General features: G+C 44.4%; 1 protein-coding gene across 1 annotated transcript in view; it reads left to right on the top strand.

Annotated features, from left to right (window-relative positions):
* The window catches only part of LOC132574419 (zinc finger protein 658B-like), a 35,149-nt gene that overhangs the window by 2,329 nt on the left and 13,247 nt on the right, over positions 1–19,573 (top strand). The window contains exons 3-9 of the mRNA XM_060242777.1: positions 176–290; positions 1,194–1,258; positions 1,480–1,606; positions 10,048–10,170; positions 10,963–11,210; positions 11,460–11,598; positions 11,749–13,177. Of these exons, the coding sequence (XP_060098760.1) occupies positions 176–290; positions 1,194–1,258; positions 1,480–1,606; positions 10,048–10,170; positions 10,963–11,210; positions 11,460–11,598; positions 11,749–13,177 (2,246 nt within the window). The remainder of the gene's footprint in view (positions 1–175; positions 291–1,193; positions 1,259–1,479; positions 1,607–10,047; positions 10,171–10,962; positions 11,211–11,459; positions 11,599–11,748; positions 13,178–19,573) is intronic.

Here is a 19,573-nt window from a genome sequence, read left to right as displayed (position 1 = left end):
TGGGAGATTTCACAGCCTCTTTCAGCAGCCTCTTCTACTGGAGAATTTCTTCTTTCTCCAGACAACTCACTGGGTCTGCTGATGGAAGAGTGCAGAGTCTGGGAGTGGGGCAGGATCCGTTGCTTGGTCTCTTTTCCCTTCCATCTCTTCCCCTTCTCACTCGCTGCTCTTTCAGATGTGGGGACCATCCATGGAGAGAGAAGCTCCATTCCCTGAGGCAGAACGAGGTTCCTTGGAGGAACGGCAGAGGGCACAGGCCCAGGAGGGTGCCCAAGATGCCCTCTCTTGGGGTAAGGTCTCATTCTTCCCGTTTACACTTGGGGCAGTCCCTGAATGTGATGGGTGGAGAGTTCAGGTCTGGAAAATAATTTAGTACTTCTGCACATATCACTGAATGTCCACTGACTGTGATTCTTCTGAAAGGGGATTAGACAGAATTATAGAGGGCAGTTCCTCCCATTAATTAGAACATTCATGTCTCACCTTCCTTCCATAGGAGGAACTCAGGGTGGCTCAAAAAAGAGAAGTAAAGTTAGACAAACCTGGGCAGAGCTATTCATCCGGGAGAATATGGGGAGCCTCTGCCTTCTGGGGCAGCACTGAGCACTGAAAACCATTTAATAAGCGCCAAATAACCATGCAGAAATTTAGCTTGTGGACCCTCTCTTATAGGGGCACCTGGCAGGCCACTGTAGGAAATCGGGTGCTGCAGGAGGGGTGACCAGATGTGGCCTGGCATCCCAGGAGATTCGGGGAGCGCCTTGGGATGAAGCTTGGCACGGAGGCTACCCTGAATTCTCCAGAAGCGCTCAAGTAAAGCCATGTCATTTCCACCCCCCACTTTTTCCACCCCCAGTCCAGACTGAAGGGCCCACTGCCAGCTGGCAGGAGAAGGAGATTCTTGGCCGTTTGGTCTCATCCATCAGGGATGCTGCGACCTTTGGAACTCCAGAGTTCACAGGGCACATTTCAGGTCTCACAGAAGCCTGAAATATGTTGGCAGCATTTATCACCCCCTGAGGCTCATGGGTACTTCTCTTCTGCCTCTCCCAGAATTTAGTAAAAGGATGTGTTGAGTGTACGCAGGGCAAGGTTTCCAGCTCCTGGAAAGGGAGTGTGTGAAGCGAGGAACAAACAAGCAAATGGAAGAGGAAGTCACAACCAACACCCTTCCTACTTTCTCTTCCTAACAGGCAGTGGAGAGACGCTGTTGAGTTGTTCCAGAGGTGTGGAAACAGCCGCTTTACCTCCAGTCCAGGTAGGGGAAATGAGCAGGGGACAGCCTGGGTTCCCTCCTACTTTCTCAAGGGTGTTTTTCTTCCTGCAGTTTCTACAGCGGTCCAGGTGAGAGAGGCTCTGAATACCACTACTTTGACCTATGCCAAGACATACATCCTGTTCCATCCCAGACTGCTCCCTTCCAATGAGCAGTCTCCGCCTGGCATCATCCCTGATGAGGGAATCTGCTTTTTCTTCCAGTGCCCCTTTTCCTTTGAGGAGGTGTCCATCTGTTTCACCCCAGGAGAATGGGACCTGCTGGATCGGGGCCAGAAAACTCTCTACAGGGAAGTCATGCAGGAGAACTATCTGAGCGTCATCTCTCTGGGTAAGGAGGATCTTCCACAGGTGCCAAAGGTGTGAATTGCTCCACATGGGATAATGCATCAATCAAACTATTGCACAGCAATGCATCATTTTGAGGCCTCTCCAGATACTTTCCCGTGGGCAACTGAGGCCAATGTTGTGGCCATCACCCCTAACCAGAGATGGTGTCCTGGCCAGAGGCAAGGGTGGGGATGAGAGCCAGCAAGCCAGACATGTTCAGGTGCTCGCACAGATGCCAGAAATTAGTCTCAGAAGTCCACAGACCAAAAGTGCACAAGCCAAAGGGTCGTTACCAGAAGGGGTAAACCAGAGAGTGTAGCCTGGAGGTCCAAGGGTCCTGAACAAGCGTGAGAGTCACAAAGCTGAAGTCAAAGTCCAAGATCAAACACAGAAAAGGTCAGGTGTTGTGGTAACAAAATCTAAGAGGATGACTTGTTGCTTCCACAGCATGCAGGCTCCCACCAATTCCACCGTTGAACAACTCTTGCTGTTAAAAAGTTTCCCCTAATATCCAGCATGTACGTTCCCTCCCTTAATTTAAGCCTATTATTACAAGTCCTTTCCTCTGCTGCCAACATGAACAGCTCCCCACCTTGCTCTAAGTGACAGTCCTTGAAATACTTCACGAGAGCAATCATGTCCCCCCTCAACCTCCTCTTCTCCAGACTGAAGATTCCCAAGTCCCTCAGCCTCTCTTAATTACTTCAGCCTCAGCTGCTGCATCAGGACTGGGTGGTGGCTCTGGATCAGCTGGTGGTGGTGAGTCTTCATCAGCCTGCAGCTCATCAGCCTGTTTCCTGCTTCTGCTGACTCAGAGCCAGCCATGCGTGACTCCCCTTCTCCTGAGGAGTCCTCCTCCACTGAGGATTTCATGCTGAGCTCAGGATGGCCCAGAACAGAGATCCTCAGAAAAACTCTGGAAGGGGCTAGATTCTGATTTCTCTTTTCCTAATGCTGGCCCTTCTAAAACACAGAAAGATTTATGAAGGATGCAAAACCGAGACACCACTAAACAGTGCAGTTACTACAGCTCAGCAATAGAAAATCATGAAAAGCTCACTGTTCTATCTTACACATGAAATACGTGGTATTCGATAGTACATCTAGTTGTGAAAGCAACGTCACCCCAGAGTCGGAAACGACTGGTGCTTGCACAGGGGACCTTTCCTTTCCTTGTTACTACATAAGTATTCCAACTATAGCCTAAATCAGGGGTGTGAAACATGCGGCCTGGGGGCTGATTCAGGCACTCAGAGGGGTCCTATAATGCCCCCAAGCAACTGGCTGTCATCTGCTTCATTCTCCCCATCTCTTGCTTCCTTCTGCATCACAGCTTGCCTTGCCAGGCTTGCTCAGTTGCACAGGAGCTACAGATCAAAGCCTCAATTTTCTCCACTGGCTGAGGCTCCTCCCTGGGGGAGGAAGGGGGGTGGGAGAGCTTGCAGGCTCTCTCAACTGCACAGTTGGCAAGACCTTGGAGTTTGTAGCTTAATGGTGTGCAATAATAGGAATCTTGCCATGCTCTGTATGAAAGCTGGTCAAAGCTTTTAGTGAAACGGGGGGATATAAAGCACTACCTTATCACTGTGTTCAAGACTTCTGTGTGGAGGATTTATCTGCTGTACTAGACTACTTGGGATTTGGAACACTACGTGGTTTCCTCAGGAGCTGCTGGACCGTGGATTCCTGTAGTTGAAGGACTATTGGTTGGAATTGAAGCTGCCGATGTCAAAGGGCTTGCCATGTACTTGTGGGCGCCTAGGGCCTCTCTGTTTTCTGTAATTGCGATGGGAATGTTGGGGGAGGATGCACAGGGCTGCTTTTGCTGGCTAGCTTCCTCTTTTCAGTTTTGGGCAGCACATTTTAAGAAGGATATAGAAGGATATTCCCTGCCACCACTACTGCTGCTCTACTAGAGTTTGATGCCGTACTTCACTCTACTCTAGTTTCAATACATCCAATTTTCCCCCAAGGCAATGGGGGCAACAGCACAGCCTGTTCCTTAGGCAAAGGGGAATAAATTTGCTGCACTGACAGGTCAAGTGGTCCCTCAGGAGAAGCATTGAGAGGTTCCCTCCTTCCTCATTCACAGGGAGAGAGGGTGGGGAGCCTGGGTGAAGGGGGGGAGCAGGGCTCCCTTTTAGCTTTTGTCTGTGCTCGCCCTTTATTTTCTTCCCCTGGGAAACTCTGCCCTTCTCTGTGTTCCACCAGTAGAGTCGGAAGAGGCAACTTCACTCATTTCCCCCTTGCCAGTGTGTCCGCTTGAAACTCTGATCTGATCTCGACTTCCGGGGAAGGAAAATGCCGAGCTGAGCTGTCTCTCGGAATGGGAGCAAGCTGAAAGTTTTGTTCGGGGTAATGGAGGGCAAATCAAAGCCCACTGCCTACCTTTCTCAGTGAGAGAAAGGTCCAAGACTTGCACAGAAACTTTGAAAAGAGATTTACCTTGGCTGAAAAGAAGCCCTGAAGGGGGTTTCTTTGAGGCTTTGAGGAGTCTCGGGAAGTTTGCATAGTCAACGCCTGCAAGACTTTTCAGAGTCATTGATTTGACATAAGCTCGTCAGGATCCTAACTTTCTTGGACATTTTTAAACAACTAAAGCTTTGGAAGACCAGTGGAACTTGGATAAGTGGAAAAAAAAGGTACAGAAATTCTCTTTTCACTCCGGAGCTATTTATAGCTTAAAGGGACATATTAAAGGTGGGAAAAACGAAAAAATATAAAGCTTGCAAGTAGAAGAAGGAGAGGGTGAAGTTTGGATTGTTTTAATGTAAAGGACAGAGCTAAAAACTGCTAAAAACTGAAAAGCAATCAATGTTTAGTCTACCTTGCGGTTTTTGGAAAAGAAAACAGCCACGTCGCACTGGAATATACTGGAACAGACCTGCAACACTTCTGAGCAAGACAGGAAGTACGTCAAGTATCGTGAGATCTTCATGAGAGTTGATGGTGACTGAGACAGGAAGCAGTAAAGAAAAAAACCTACTCTATACCATCGGCAGCCATTGCTGGGAGGTCCAATTTAAAACATTGTTTTTAAAAGATTCGGGACTTTAAAAATCGACAGAATCAACTGGGAAAGGGGTAAGAAGATAAGAACTATTGACTATATTATCTGTGGGCTCCTGGGGTGATTTTAAAAGGGGGAAATTTTTTTTAAAAAGGAGTAAAAATCGCGGCCGCCATTTTGGAATTTTTAAAGACTTCTTTGTTAAATATCTTGACTTTGGGGGCTCAGAAACCAGCGAAATTGGGCTTGCTGGAAAGGGCAAGCCCTACTCTATTGAACCTGACTGTTAGATTTCAGATTGGTGAGGTCAAAAATTTCGTCATTTTTTAAAGGGGAAAAAAAATCTTAAAAAATCTATATCTGGGCCTGGGAAGCTCAGAAGAAGACAGAATAAAGTTTAACTAAGAGAGAAAATTTAGATCTTTTGAATTTGGGAGCTAAACTTGTAATTTGTGAGACTGGAACTTCTGGTATTTTTATTTTTTACATCCCTTTGTTTTTTTTTGCCTAAATGTCTGAACCCAGGCAGCCCCGAACAAGGGCTCTTTCATTAGAAAAAATGCAGGACCAAATGGAGGCTATGGAAGCCAGGATTATGAAAGGAGTTAAGAAAATGATGGAGGAAATGAAGGAAGAACTTGTCACAGTGATTAAAAATGAAGTGGATGAGCTCAAAAATAAAATTGGAGAAACAGCTAAGAAAGTGCAGGAGGTGGAAGAGAAAGTTAAAATACATGATACCACCTTGCTGAAAGTTCAAGAAACAGTGACAATCCACGACTGCAAATTAATGGAAAATCAGATACGTTTGAGAGGAGTACCTGAAGAAGAGAATGGTGATTTGAAAGGATATATAATAAATATAATTGCAGAATTTTTAGACGAAGACCCTGACAAGACTAAAAGCATGTACGACCATATGTATAGAGTTAACTCGCTTTTTGCAAAAAAAAAAAAAAACAATTTACCAAGAGATGTTGTGGTAAGATTTATGACAAAAGAAATGGTGGGAAGGATCATGAAGAAAAACTTTGAGGAGTCACTGATAGTAAAAGGCAGCAGAGTAAGAATTATGAAGGAGCTGCCAAGACAAGTGATAAACGATAGGAGAACATACAAAAAGTTGACAGAAAAATTGAAAGACAATGGCACAAGGTACAGATGGATAATCCCCGAAGGTTTGAGCTTTGAACTTCAGGGGAAGAGAGTCACAATTACAAATGCCCGGGAGCTGAGGAAATTTTTTGAAGAAAATAAAGAATTTGCACCATGATGGATTACAAATTACTTTCTTGGAACGTTAATGGACTAAATTCACCACAAAAAAGAAGGGCAACTTTTCATTGGATCAAGAAGCAAAATTGTAATATAATTTGTTTGCAAGAAGTCCACATTAAACAAAAGGATTATAAATTTTTATGGAACAAACAATTGGGAATGGAATTTTTTTCGTTAGCTGAACAGAAGAAAAGGGGAGTAGTTTTTTTTATATTAAACAAGATCTGGAGCCAAAGTTAATATTTAAAGATAAAGATGGAAGATTCGTAGCAGTGGAGATAATACTAAATGGGGAAAAAACGTTGTTATTGGGACTATATGCACCTAATGGTGCAAAGGATGTTTTTTTTAAGGACATTATACAACAGTTAGATGAGTTGACTTACGATCAAATGCTCTTAATGGGAGATTTTAATGGAACAGTCGAGAACTCACTGGATAGATCTGGAGGGAAAAAAAATGATGGGAAAGAAGGGAAATTGCCAAAGTCTTTCTTTGAATTAGCTAAACAAGAAAATTTAGAAGATATTTGGAGAAAGTTTAACCCTGAAGTGCGGGACTATACTTTTTTCTCTGCAAGACATAAGACTTTTTCCAGAATTGACATGCTGTGGGGAACCAGAGACTTAGGCCTCATAACAAGGAAGATAGAGATTCTACCTAAAATTGGAGCGGATCATAACCCAATAATGTGGATTACAAAATTGTCCAAAAGACTGAGAAGATGGAGACTGAATGAAGATTTGCTACAGAGTAAAGAAACAGTGACTTTTCTAGGAAAAGAGACTAAGGAATTTTTTCAAGTGAATGACAAAGAAGATATTGATTTCCAGATGGTCTGGGATGCCTACAAAGCAGTAATGAGAGGGTTGTTGATTACTTTGAACAATAAAGACAAAAGGAAAAAAGAAAAACAATTATTGGACATTCAAAATGAAATAAAGAAAAAAGAAGGGGAATTGAGGAAAAGTCCAGGGAAAATGAAAATTCTAAGGGAAATTTCAATATTACAAACTCAATTAAGACATTTATTGAACAAAGAAGTGGAATGGAATTTGAAAAGGCTTCAGCAGAAATCGTTTGAAGGAGCAAACAAGACGGGGAAATATTTGGGGTGGCAATTGAAGAAAAAGAGAGAAAATAAAATAATCAGTAGAATTGTGGCAAATGAAAGAGAAGTAGTTACCCAAGAGGGAATAAAAAGAGAATTTTTTAAGTACTATGCCAAGTTGTTCAAAGGCGCTGAAGTAAAGAGAGAAAAGATAGATGAATATCTACAAAAAATAAAAATTGAGCCCCTAACTGAAAATATGAAAAAAGTTTTGAATGATCCAATTGAAAAAATAGAAATTGAAGCAGCAATCAATGCGATGAAACATGATAAAGCTCCCGGGCCAGATGGATATACAGCTAAATATTTTAAAATTTTTAAAGATGAATTAACACCAAAATTGCAGAAGCTGATGAATGTAATAAGAACTAAAGGGAACGTACCAAACACATGGAAAGAAGCTGTCATTTCTTTGATACCCAAAGAGGATAGAAATGTCACAAATGTGAAAAATTACAGACCAATTTCGCTTTTGAATAATGACTATAAAATATTTACAAGAATTCTGGCGGAACGACTTAAGCAATATTTGATAAATTTCATAAAGGAAGATCAAGCTGGTTTTCTTCCTAAAAGACAAATAAGAGATAATATCAGAACTGTTGTAAATATTGTAGAATATTATGAAAGACACCCAGAAAAAGAAGTAGCATTATTCTTTGCGGATGCAGAGAAAGCATTTGATAATTTAAATTGGGACTTTATGTTTGCAGTGATGGAAAAAATGAAGCTTGGAGAAAGTTTTATAAGAATGATAAAGGCAATATATTCTGAACAAAGGGCAAGGTTGTGCGTTAATGCAGATCTTACAGATGAAATGAAAATCAGCAAAGGTACTAGACAAGGCTGCCCGCTTTCACCATTGTTGTTTATAATGACTCTTGAAATTTTATTGAGGCAGATTCAAGAAGAAAAAGATTTAGAAGGGTTACAAATAAAAGGATATACTTATAAATATAGAGCATTTGCTGATGATATAATGTTTATAAATGAAAATCCCATACAAGCTACACCTTTGTTATTAACAAGAATACAAGAGTTTGGGGAGTTGGCGGGACTCTATATAAATAAAGAAAAATCAAAAATTTTGTGTAAGAATATGCAGGTAAATAGACAACAAGAACTACAAAGACTAACGGGTTGTGAAGTTACCTCTAAGGTAAAATACCTAGGGGTAGAGATAACAATGAAGAATATTGATTTATTCAGGAACAACTATGAGAAGCTATGGCGTAGAATAGAAGAAGATATGTTAAAATGGAACAAGCTCAACTTGTCATTGTTGGGCAGAATAGCTGCAATAAAAATGAATATTCTACCAAGGATTATGTATTTGTTTCAAACTATTCCTATTCTGAAAGATGCTAAACAGTTTGATAAATGGCGAAGGAAAATTTCAGAATTTGTGTGGGCTGGGAAGAAACCAAGAATTAAAATGAAAATTTTGACAGATGCAAAAGAGAGAGGTGGATTCCAACTACCAGATTTGAAACTCTACCATGAAGCAGTTTGTTTAGTATGGATGAAAGAATGGATAACGTTGTTAAATAAAAAACTTTTAGTGTTGGAAGGTCATGGAAAAAAATTCGGCTGGCATGCATACTTGTACTACGGGAAAAAGAAGATGGATGGTCTTTTCTCTCACCATTATATAAGAAGTAGTCTATTAAACGTATGGATAAAGTATAATAAATATGGTGATGAGAGGAGACCTTTGTGGATAGTGCCAGCTGAAGTGATAAAGTTAACGGCTAAAACAGCCAAAGAAAAACAGCTATCATACAACCAGTTGCTAAAAAAACAAAGTGGGAAAATAGAATTGAAAACTGCAGAAGAATTGAGTTACAAATATGATTGGTTTCAAATGCAACAAATAAAAAGTCTGGTGGAGAATGATATTAAAGCTGAAGGAATAAGGAAAGAGCAAACAGAAATGGAAAGAGTTCTGCTTGGAGATAATGAGAAATTAATTTCAAAAGTATACAAACTACTTTTACAATGGTCTACAGAAGATGAAGTAGTGAAATCGCAAATGATAAAATGGGCAATTAATGTAAACAAAGAAATAAAGATGGAATCTTGGGAATATCTATGGAAGAACTCTATGAAACTCGCAACATGTCATAGTATTAAAGAAAACTGTTTTAAGACGATGTATAGATGGTATATGACTCCAAAAAAATTAGCAAAGATGAATAATAAGATGCCAGATAGGTGTTGGAAATGCAAAAAACATGAAGGTTCTTTCTACCATATGTGGTGGACTTGTGAAAAGGCTAAAATGTTTTGGCAGATGATTCAGCAAGAGATTTCTAAGATTTTGGGATATGAATTTAATAAAGAGGCAGAGACTTTTTTGTTGGGATTACAAATGGAAAAATTTCCAAAAGAAGATAGAACTTTAATATGGTACTTGCTCTCAGCTGCTAGGACATTGTATGCGCAGCTGTGGAAGCAAGAATAAATTCCAGAAAAATGGGATTGGATTACAAAAGTTATGTCATGGAGTGAAATGGACAAATTAACAAGAAAACTAAGAGACTATGATTTGGAACTTTTTAAGTTGGACTGGAAGAAATTCAGAAGATACGTAGAGAAAGAGTGGAAAATAAAAGGACATTGGACAATCTTTGATGAGGATTAAGACGTTTAAAATAAGAATAAGAATATAACCATTGGGGGGGTCTTTTTGTCTTTTCTTAATAGTTAAGGGTACCTTTAATACCTGTTTATTTTTTTAAAAAAATAACACTGGCGGGGGTCAAGTAACGGAGGGAGGGGAGGGGGAAAGTAAGATATGGGGTAGAATTTTTTTTTTTTAGCTTAAGTTCTTTATAAGTTGTAGATATAGTTCTGCTACCATATGTTACTAATAAAATTGTTTACCCATAAATAAAGAAACTCTGATCTGATCTCCTTCTCAAAGTAATGCCGATAGAAAAAAGTATTCCATTTTTAAAACCATATTTTTGTGCTCAAAAATATGTAGATCCGGCTCTGATAAGAATGATTTCTCTCCCCCCATCCTCCCCCCCCCCCAAAGAAGACAGAAGTATAAGAGAGGCTTTGGTGGAGAAAGACAACATCCTCACATCCGAAGGAAGGCTGGAGAGTTTCTCAAGCGGATCCCAAGAACAGGTTTCCTTCCGAAATGAGCTGGCTGAGAGTGAGTATCCTGCACGGTCATGTCCAGGGAACAGGCAAGGAGTAGCCATGGGGGTTTTCTTCATTCACTTCTTTCTGATCAAGATTTAGTTTGGTACAGTCATGCAGCCCAATGTCATCTGGGAAAAGCTCTTTGATCAGCTCTGGGGGTTCCTGGTCCTTCCTGATAAAATCCCACACTTTTGCCTTGTTGCCTGGGGGGGGGGGTTTCCTGGATTGCAGCAAGAGGAACTCTGGGGGTTCCTGGTCCTTCCTGATAAAATCCCACACTTTTGCCTCGTTCCCTGGGGGGGTTCACTGGATTGCAGCAAACGGCACTGCTGGATGAGTCTCCACTTCCCCTGGGATTGCCCGCCAGGCAGCCAGGGCTCGGATCTGAATTAACCTGGAAGTCTGCCTGAGAGCAATAGAAGCAAGAGTGCTAGCTTATACTGTCTGCTTTGATATTTTTAAATCACTTGTTATTCCTTTCAGTTGCCGAGCACCATCATCAATCAATCATGGCATTCAGGAACCATGGAAATTCATGGCATTCAGGAGCCCTGCATGGCTTCTGGCTAGATGAGGCTGGAGTGTGTGTGTGTGTGTGAGGGAATTGGCATTGCAAGCTCAGCGATGGCTCTTGAGGGGATAAGATATTCTTTAATGCTAGACATTCTGAGGAAAGTGGGAAGGTGGTTAAGATCAGGGAAGCTGAAGAGCCATCAGTTCTTTCTGTCTGCAGTTAGTTACGTCCTTTAGACCTTACATGCCCTCCCAGGTGTTAAAGGGATCTCTCTCTTTATTCCATCAGGGGATGATCAGAGAAACGAGGAGGGTGAGGAATTTGAGCAGCAGTTGCCAGATGGAGTTCAAGACGTGGAAGAAAACAGTCGAAATCAAGGAAGACCTAAGAGAAAGAAAGGCAGCTGTATGGATGAGAAGAGAAAAGGAAAAAGGCTTAATGCGCATTTTCCAAAGAAGAGAATAATTAAGACATGTACATCCACTCAGTGTAGCAAGTACTTCAAAACTAGATCACAGCTACTTGTGCACCAAAGAGTAAACAGAGGCAAGAAACCTTTTGAATGTTCAAAGCATGGAAAAAGATTCAGTCACAGTGGCACTCTTCAACTGCATCAGAGAACTCACACAGGGGAGAAATCTTTTGAATGTTCACAGTGTGGAAAGAGATTCCGTCAGAGTGGCCATCTTCAACTGCATCAAAGAATCCGCACAGGGGAGAAACCTTTTGAATGTTCAGAATGTGGGAAGAGATTCGGTCTAAGTTGCATTCTAAAACTGCATCAGGGAACCCACACAGGCGAAAAACCTTTTGAATGCTCAGAGTGTGGAAAGAGATTCAGTGACTCTAGCAGTCTTCGACAGCATCTAAGAACGCACACAGGGGAGAAAGCTTTTAAATGTTCCGAATGTGGGAAGAGATTCCGTCAGAGTGGCCATCTTCAACTGCATCAAAGAATCCACACAGGGGAGAAACCTTTCGAATGTTCAGAATGTGGGAAGAGATTCGGTCTAAGTGGTACTCTAAAACTGCATCAGAGAACCCACACAAGGGAAAAACCTTTTGAATGCTCAGAGTGTGGAAAGAGATTCAGTTACTCTAGCAGTCTTCGACAGCATCTAAGAACGCACACAGGGGAGAAAGCTTTTAAATGTTCCGAATGTGGGAAGAGATTCCGTCAGAGTGGCCATCTTCAACTGCATCAAAGAATCCACACAGGGGAGAAACCTTTCGAATGTTCAGAATGTGGGAAGAGATTCGGTCTAAGTGGTACTCTAAAACTGCATCAGAGAACCCACACAGGCGAAAAACCTTTTGAATGCTCAGAGTGTGGAAAGAGATTCAGTGACTCTAGCAGTCTTCAACAGCATCTAAGAACGCACACAGGGGATAAAGCTTTTGAATGTTCAGATTGTGGGAAGAGATTCAGTCAGAGTGGCCATCTTCATCGGCATCAGAGAACCCACACAGGGGAGAAACCTTTTGAATGCTCAGAGTGTGGAAAGAGATTCAGTCAGAGTGACCATCTACAACTGCATCAAAGAATCCACACAGGGGAGAAACCTTTTGAATGCTCAGAGTGTGGAAAGAGATTCAGTCAGAGTGGCCAGCTTCAACTACATCAAAGAATTCACAGAGAGGAGAAACCTTTTGAATGTTCAGAATGTGGGAAGAGATTCGGTCTCAGTGGCACTCTAAAACTGCATCAGAGAACCCACACAAGGGAAAAACCTTTTGAATGCTTAGAGTGTGGAAAGAGATTCAGTTACTCTAGCAGTCTTCAACAGCATCTAAGAACGCACACAGGGGAGAAAGCTTTTGAATGTTCAGAATGTGGGAAGAGATTCAGTTGGAGTGCCCATCTTCATCGGCATCAGAGAACCCACACAGGGGAGAAACCTTTTGAATGCTCAGAGTGTGGAAAGAGATTCAGTCGGAGTGGCAGTCTAAAACTGCATCGGAGAACCCACACAGGGGAGAAACCTTTTAAATGCTCAGAGTGTGGAAAGACATTTAGTCAGAGTAGCCATCTTCAACTGCATCAGAGAACCCACACAGGGGAGAAACCTTTTGAATGTTCAGAATGTGGGAAGAGATTCGGTCTCAGTGGCACTCTAAAACTGCATCAGAGAATCCACACAGGGGAAAAAACTTTTGAATGCTCAGAGTGTGGAAAGAGATTCAGTTACTCTAGCAGTCTTCGTAAGCATCTAAGAACGCACACAGGGGAGAAACCTTTTGAATGCTCAGAGTGTGGAAAGAGATTCAGTCAGAGTGGCAGTCTAAAACTGCATCGGAGAACCCACACAGGGGAGAAAACTTTTAAATGCTCAGAGTGTGGAAAGACATTTAGTCAGAGTAGCCATCTTCATCGGCATCAGAGAACCCACACAGGGGAGAAACCTTTTGAATGCTCAGAGTGTGGAAAGAGATTCAGTCGGAGTGGCCATCTTCAATTGCATCATAGAACTCACACAGGGGAGAAACCTTTTAAATTTTCAGAGTGTGGAAAGAGAATCAGTGAAGGTGGCGCTCTAAAGGTGGCATTCAAAGAACTCACGCAGGGGAGCAACGTTTTGAATGCCCACAGTGTGGAAAGAGATTCAAAATTAGGACCAGGCAGCCCTCATTGCGCCCCCCAAACCAGAATTAAGAAGGAAAACTGCCACTGAACATGGGCCTTCCTAGCTTTCTTAGATTTACCTGAGGCCGATTACCTGATGACAGAAGGGACTGCCACTCCATTGTAAGGATGAGAGCCCCCACCCACTCTGATGCAGTCTGTGCTTGTAAGCATCAGTGCCCCACTGGGAGGCTTGGCGGAAAAAAACAAGCAGAACAACCCTGTGAAGTAGGTCAGTCTGCATGTTCAACACCCACTCATGGAGAGGAGCTTTTAAAATAAAAATCCAACATTGCCAATCCTGTTCACCACATCAGCTGTGACTTTCCCATCCCACTTCCTGCCTTGGAGGAAAGGAGATGGTGCTTTGAACTGCAGTGGGGAGACCAGGAAGCCCCAGACACAAAGACTTCCTTGTGAAGGACGCAGGAGGTCAGCTCCTGTTGCCCTCTGGCCCATTCTGTTGAGGAATGAGGGGGCCTGTTAAATTTTATAAATAGGAATCACTTTGGGGGTGGGGGAGAAAAACCCAACGGGGAGGGGGCCTCAGCAACAGAGTCTTACTTGCCTACTAGGAATAAAACTTCCATATTTATTCCTAGTGGTAACTCGCAAGGACTTGTGGGATGCACCTGTCATTTCTTCCTCCCATCTGTCATTTCATATTTCCCTTTCCCGACAGACCTCATAGCACTGTCCTCTTTCATCCAACCTTCTTTCCTTTCCGTGTTATTCTGAAGCAGCGGGTCAGCGTTTGAGTCTAGAGGCACCTTCAAGACCAACGAAGTTTTATTCCGCCTGTAAGGTTCTGTGCGCATGTGCACCTCTGAAATGTGTGCACACACTTAAGCCTCTAATGTTGTTGGTTTTCAAGGTGTCGCTGGGCTCAAACACTGCTGCACTGTGCATTGGTCTTCCCTCAAAATCAAGTCAGAAACTCCTGTTGGGGCAGAACACTGCAGCTCTGCTGTTATCGTCCTTTGCGAACTTAGATGGAGCATGCATATGATTCCCATTCTATAGTTTCCCCACTGGCTGCCCATCGGTTAGTTATTTGGCTCAGTTTAATTTGTTGGCTATTATATAGAAAGCCTTGGGCACTTGTATTTGCCAGACCGCCTCTCCCCCTCTGTGCCACCACAAGAGCTCCTCTCCTCTGGGTGAGGTCTTCCGCAGGTGCCAGCCTGCAAGTGGGCAGATTCAGCAACCACCGATACACCTGTTGGGGCGCGGCCTGCATGAGGTCAGGATCCTCTGCAAAACTGACTGAATCAAGAGAGCTTTTCTACCAAGGCAAGAGACCTGCACTGTACAAAATGACTCACAAAGTTACTTGGAGAACATATTAGGGACTGTGGAGTCTGCCACTGTGTTTAACTTGGTGGAAGAAGGATCCTACAATATTAATCTTGTATCATTCATTGTGTCATGTTAAAACCTACACTTTGCTTCAGCTCTGATGTTAGATTTCTGATTGGTTCTAACCCTAACTCTGTTGTCTTGTGTACTGAATGCCCTTTCTTGTTGATTGTTATTGGCTCACATCCGTGACCCTTTAAAAGAGGCCTGCTGTTCAAAAGCCCCCGACAGATAAGCAGACCTCCTGAAGCATCACTTGGATGGTCCCTGTCTCCTTCGGGCTAATTTTTCACTCCCTTTGTCTTCCTGCCAAGCTTTCTGTTGGGCTGACAACATGTCTGAGTGACCACAGCAAAGTTTTAAACCTCTCGACAGAAAGGGCAGATTTTCTCAACCAAGTTGGCACTTTAAAGGCACCTTGAATCTGCTTAATTTGGAAAACAAATATTGCCATGAAAGTAATTCTTTTATCAGCTTCTGTGCACAGCAGCTAGTAAATAGCACGACCCCCCGCAGTTTAAAGAGCACAAATGGTCCACTTTATAAATGGTTGTTTATTGTCCCTTGACAACGGGTTACAGGCATGGCGGTTTTTGCAAGGACTAACTAGGCGGGCAAATTGCCCCCTTATATAGGTTATCTCAAACCGTTATAAGTTTAAAAGCAAGCAGGAAGCAAAAGCGGGAATATTCATCCCCCCCCTTCCTAAATGCCCTCCATCCCCTTCCAGGTGCCTCTCGGCTATCACCTTGGCAACCCTTAGCAACTTTGCTGGCCAGTTGAAAAGAATGTATATAATTGTTCCAGTGAGATAAGCAGCCCAGCAGAGGAGCAGAGCAGCCTAGCAAAAAACAAAACAGTGCAGCTTCTTCCTAACACCAAAACGGCAAGGCACTTGACAGTAAAAGGTTAAGAAGCAGACAGCGCTGAACTTCCTAGAGAGGATACAAAAAGGAGGAGATGAATATTATGTCCTCCAACGTCCTCCTTTGGGGATCTGGCTTTGCTTGCAGGAGAGCTGGAGGATGGGGCCTTGAGAAGCCAGTCTGGGGGGTGCCTGGATGGGAAAAGAGTGGAGGGGGGGGGGAGCTGGGAGGAAAAGCTGCCCCAGGCTGGGCAGTTCTGCAAGAGGGTCCCTCTCTGTCCCACATGATGAGCAAGGCCAGGAAGGAGGTCAGGCAGGGAAATGACCCAGATGTGCATAATTTGCAGAAAGCGGCGAAAGCCCCTTGGAGGCCATTCCAGAAGGTGGGAGCCACAGCAGAGAAGGCTGGTCAGTTGGTGATTTTGCCCATTTGCTGGGTGGTACCTAGAGGAGGCCTTCCTCAGATGAAGCTGGAGAGGTGGGAACAAGGGAGCAGACAATGAGGGACAGCTTGACCATACCCCCTCCCCCCCCATACAGTCAGGGTTGCCAGCCTCCAGGTGGCACTGACAAGCTGCTGAAACACTGGGAGCGCACCATTTTGACAACAGGTGCATCACATCGTTGAATTCAATTACAGCTGCAAACTTAAGGATCGCTCTGGTTGGATGTTTGTTTATTTATTTATTTATTTTGTGACTTCTATCCCGCCCTTCCCAACAAGTGGCTCAGGGCGGGTTACAACATAGGAATCTAACATAAATAGAAATTAAGTATAAAACATTTAAATTCAAGCATTAAACCATTTTGCACATTGTGGTAGAGCTGTTAAGAATTTACAGGTCAGAATTTGCGTGGACTGGATAGGGACTCAAATCACCCCATTTGTGTGTATTCAACACGGCTTCAATCTTGATTTGAAGTGAAATAATATATTTCAGCATTGACGTGTTCAGCACTGCGTTTCCTGCTTGTTTGCAAAAACCAGGATCAGGCAACCCTCTTGGCTGCCCCCAAACCAGACTTAAAAAGGAAAGCGGGCACTGAACATGGGCATCTCCAGCCGAGAGCCAGTTAGCGCAGGGGTGGCCCAATGGAAACTTGGGAGTCATGTGTGGCTCTTTCACACACATGATGTGGCTCTTGAAGCCCCCAAGTCCCACTGGCCAGTTTGGAGAAGGCATTTGTCTTTTTAAATCACTTCTTCAAGCCAAGCAAGTCGACGGCTTGGAGAATGCCTTTAAAGTTGCTTTCTTTTCACCTCTCCCTCCTTCCACCATCTATTTCCCTCCCTCCCGGCTCTCAAACGTCTGACATTCATGTCTTGTGGCTCTCAGATAGCTGATACTTGTTCTATGTGGCTCTTAGGTTAAGCAAGTTTGGCCACTACTGGTGTAGTGGGTAAATGTGCGGACTCTTATCTGGGAGAACCGGGTTTGATTCCCCACTCCTCCACTTAGAGCTGCTGGAATGGCCGTGGGTCAGACATGGATCTCCTAGAGTTGTCTTTGAAAAGGCAGCTATTGCGAGAGCTCTCTCAGCCCCACCCACCTCACAGGGTGTCTGTTGTGGGTGGGGAGGAAGGGAAAGGCCGCTCTGAGACTCTGTCCTTGAAAGGGCAGCTTCTGGGAGAGCAATCTCAGCCCCACCCACCTCACAGGGTGTCTGTTGTGGGGGAGGAAGGGAAAGGAGATTGTAGGCCACTCTGAGACTGTCCTTGAAAGGGCAGCTTCTGGGAGAGCTCTCTCAGCCCCACCTACCTCACAGGGTGTCTGTTGTGGGTGGGGAGGAAGGGAAAGGCCGCTCTGAGACTCTGTCCTTGAAAGGGCAGCTTCTGGGAGAGCCCTCTCAGCCCCACGCACCTCACAGGGTGTCTGTTGTGGGGGAGGAAGGGAAAGGAGATTGTAGGCCGCTGTGAGACTCTGTCCTTGAAAGGGCAGCTTCTGGGAGAGCTCCACCCACCTCACAGGGTGTCTGTTGTGGGTGGGGAGGAAGGGAAAGGGGATTGTGGGCCACTCTGAGGCTCTGTGCTTGAAAGGGCAGCTTCTGGGAGAGCCCTCTCAGACCCACCCACCTCACAGGGTGTCTGTTGTGGGTGGGGAGGAAGGTAAAGGAGATTGAGGTTCAGAGTGGAGGGCCAGATACAAATCCAATGTTGTCTTCTTCTTCCTTAAAAATTTGACCACGTGTGAATTACCTGAGACCAATTACCTAGCGATACAAGTGACTGCCACTCCACTGTAAGGGTACAGAGATTCTCCCCCCCCCCCCATGCAGTCTGTGCTTGTGAGCATCAGTGCCCCGCTGGGAGGCTTATGAAAAAACAAACCCAACCAGAACAGCCCTGCGAAGTAGGCCAGCCTGCATGTTCCAGCACCCACTTATGGAGAGTAATTTTTAAAATAAATAAGAATCCGCCCTTGCCTGTCCTGTTCACCACATCAGCTGTGACTTCCCCAGCCCACTTCCTGCCTTGGAGGAAATGAGATAACATAAGAGAAGCCATGTTGGATCAGGCCAACGGCCCATCAAGTCCAACACTCTGTGTCACACAGTGGCAAAAAATTTTATATACACACATACACTGTGGCTAATAGCCACTGATGGACCTGTGCTCCATATTTTTATCTAAACCCCTCTTGAAGGTGGCTATACTTGTGGCCGCAACCACCTCCTGTGGCAGTGAATTCCACATGTTAATCACCCTTTGGGTGAAGAAGTACTTCCTTTTATCCGTTTTACCCTGTCTGCTCAGCAATTTCATCGAATGCCCACGAGTTCTTGTATTCTGAGAAAGGGAGAAAAGTACTTCTTTCTCTACTTTCTCCATCCCATGCATTATCTTGTAAACCTCTATCATGTCACCCCGCAGTCGACGTTTCTCCAAGCTAAAGAGTCCCAAGCGTTTCAACCTTTCTTCATAGGGAAAGTGCTCCAGCCCTTTAATCATTCTAGTTGCCCTTCTCTGGACTTTCTCCAATGCTATAATATCCTTTTTGAGGTGCGGCGACCAGAACTGCACACAGTACTCCAAATGAGACCGCACCATCGATTTATACAGGGGCATTATGATACTGGCTGATTTGTTTTCAATCCCCTTCCTAATAATTCCCAGCATGGCATTGGCCTTTTTTATTGCAGATGCACACTGTCTTGACATTTTCAGTGAGTTATCTACCACGACCCCAAGAGATGGTGCTTCGAACTGCAGCGGTGAGACCAGGAAGCCCCAGACACAAAGACTTCCCTGCAAAGGACTCAGGAGGTCAGAGTTAGGAGGCGGCCAGGGCTTTTTTTTGTAGCAGGAACTTCTTTGCATATTAGGCCACACACCCCTGATGTAACCAATCCTCTGATAGTTTACAGGGCTAGCACTGCAAGACCTACTGTTAGCTCCAGGAGGACTGGCTACATCAGGGAGTACAGCCTAATATGCAAAGGAGTTCCTGCTACAAAAGAAGTCCTGGAGGGGGCCTTGTAAATCTTATAGATAGGAATCACTTCAGGGGTCTCTTCTCTGGCATCTCCAGTTAAACAGACCAGGCAGTGGGTGATGCGAAAGACCTCGGCCTGAGACCCTGCAGAGCTGCTGCTGGTGTGAGCAGACAACACTGACTGTGATGGACCCCCAGGGCTGGGCGGCTGCCTGAGAGCACTGAGGACTAGCACCATCTGTAGGCGGAGAGGAAAGCTGGGATGAGGAGAGGGGGGGCTGTGGTTCAGGGGCAGAGAGCATCTGCTTGGCATGAAGAAGGTTTCCTGTTCAACACCAGTTCACAGACCTGGGGAGTGAGTGATGTGAAGGGCTTCTGAGGCCCTGCCAGCCTGAGTGGATGGATTTAGTGATATACAGTGAAAGGCAGCTCCATCAGTGGGTATCAGAGGAAGCGAAGGGGGCTTCCAGAGTTCCCAGAATGCCCGGGGAAACAGCTGCCAGGCTGCCTGCCTAGGATTCTGGGCACAAATGTGATGCTTGAGGGGGCATCCCAGAGTGCTCATGACATACCCCCCCTCCCATTGTGGGTTTCAAGGATTTGCAATAGGAAAAACCT

This window comes from Heteronotia binoei, chromosome 6 (genome assembly GCF_032191835.1).
Source record: "Heteronotia binoei isolate CCM8104 ecotype False Entrance Well chromosome 6, APGP_CSIRO_Hbin_v1, whole genome shotgun sequence".
Classification (NCBI taxonomy): domain Eukaryota; kingdom Metazoa; phylum Chordata; class Lepidosauria; order Squamata; family Gekkonidae; genus Heteronotia; species Heteronotia binoei.
Note: the sequence above shows the minus strand (reverse complement) of the source record. Positions and strands in the feature narration are given on the sequence as shown.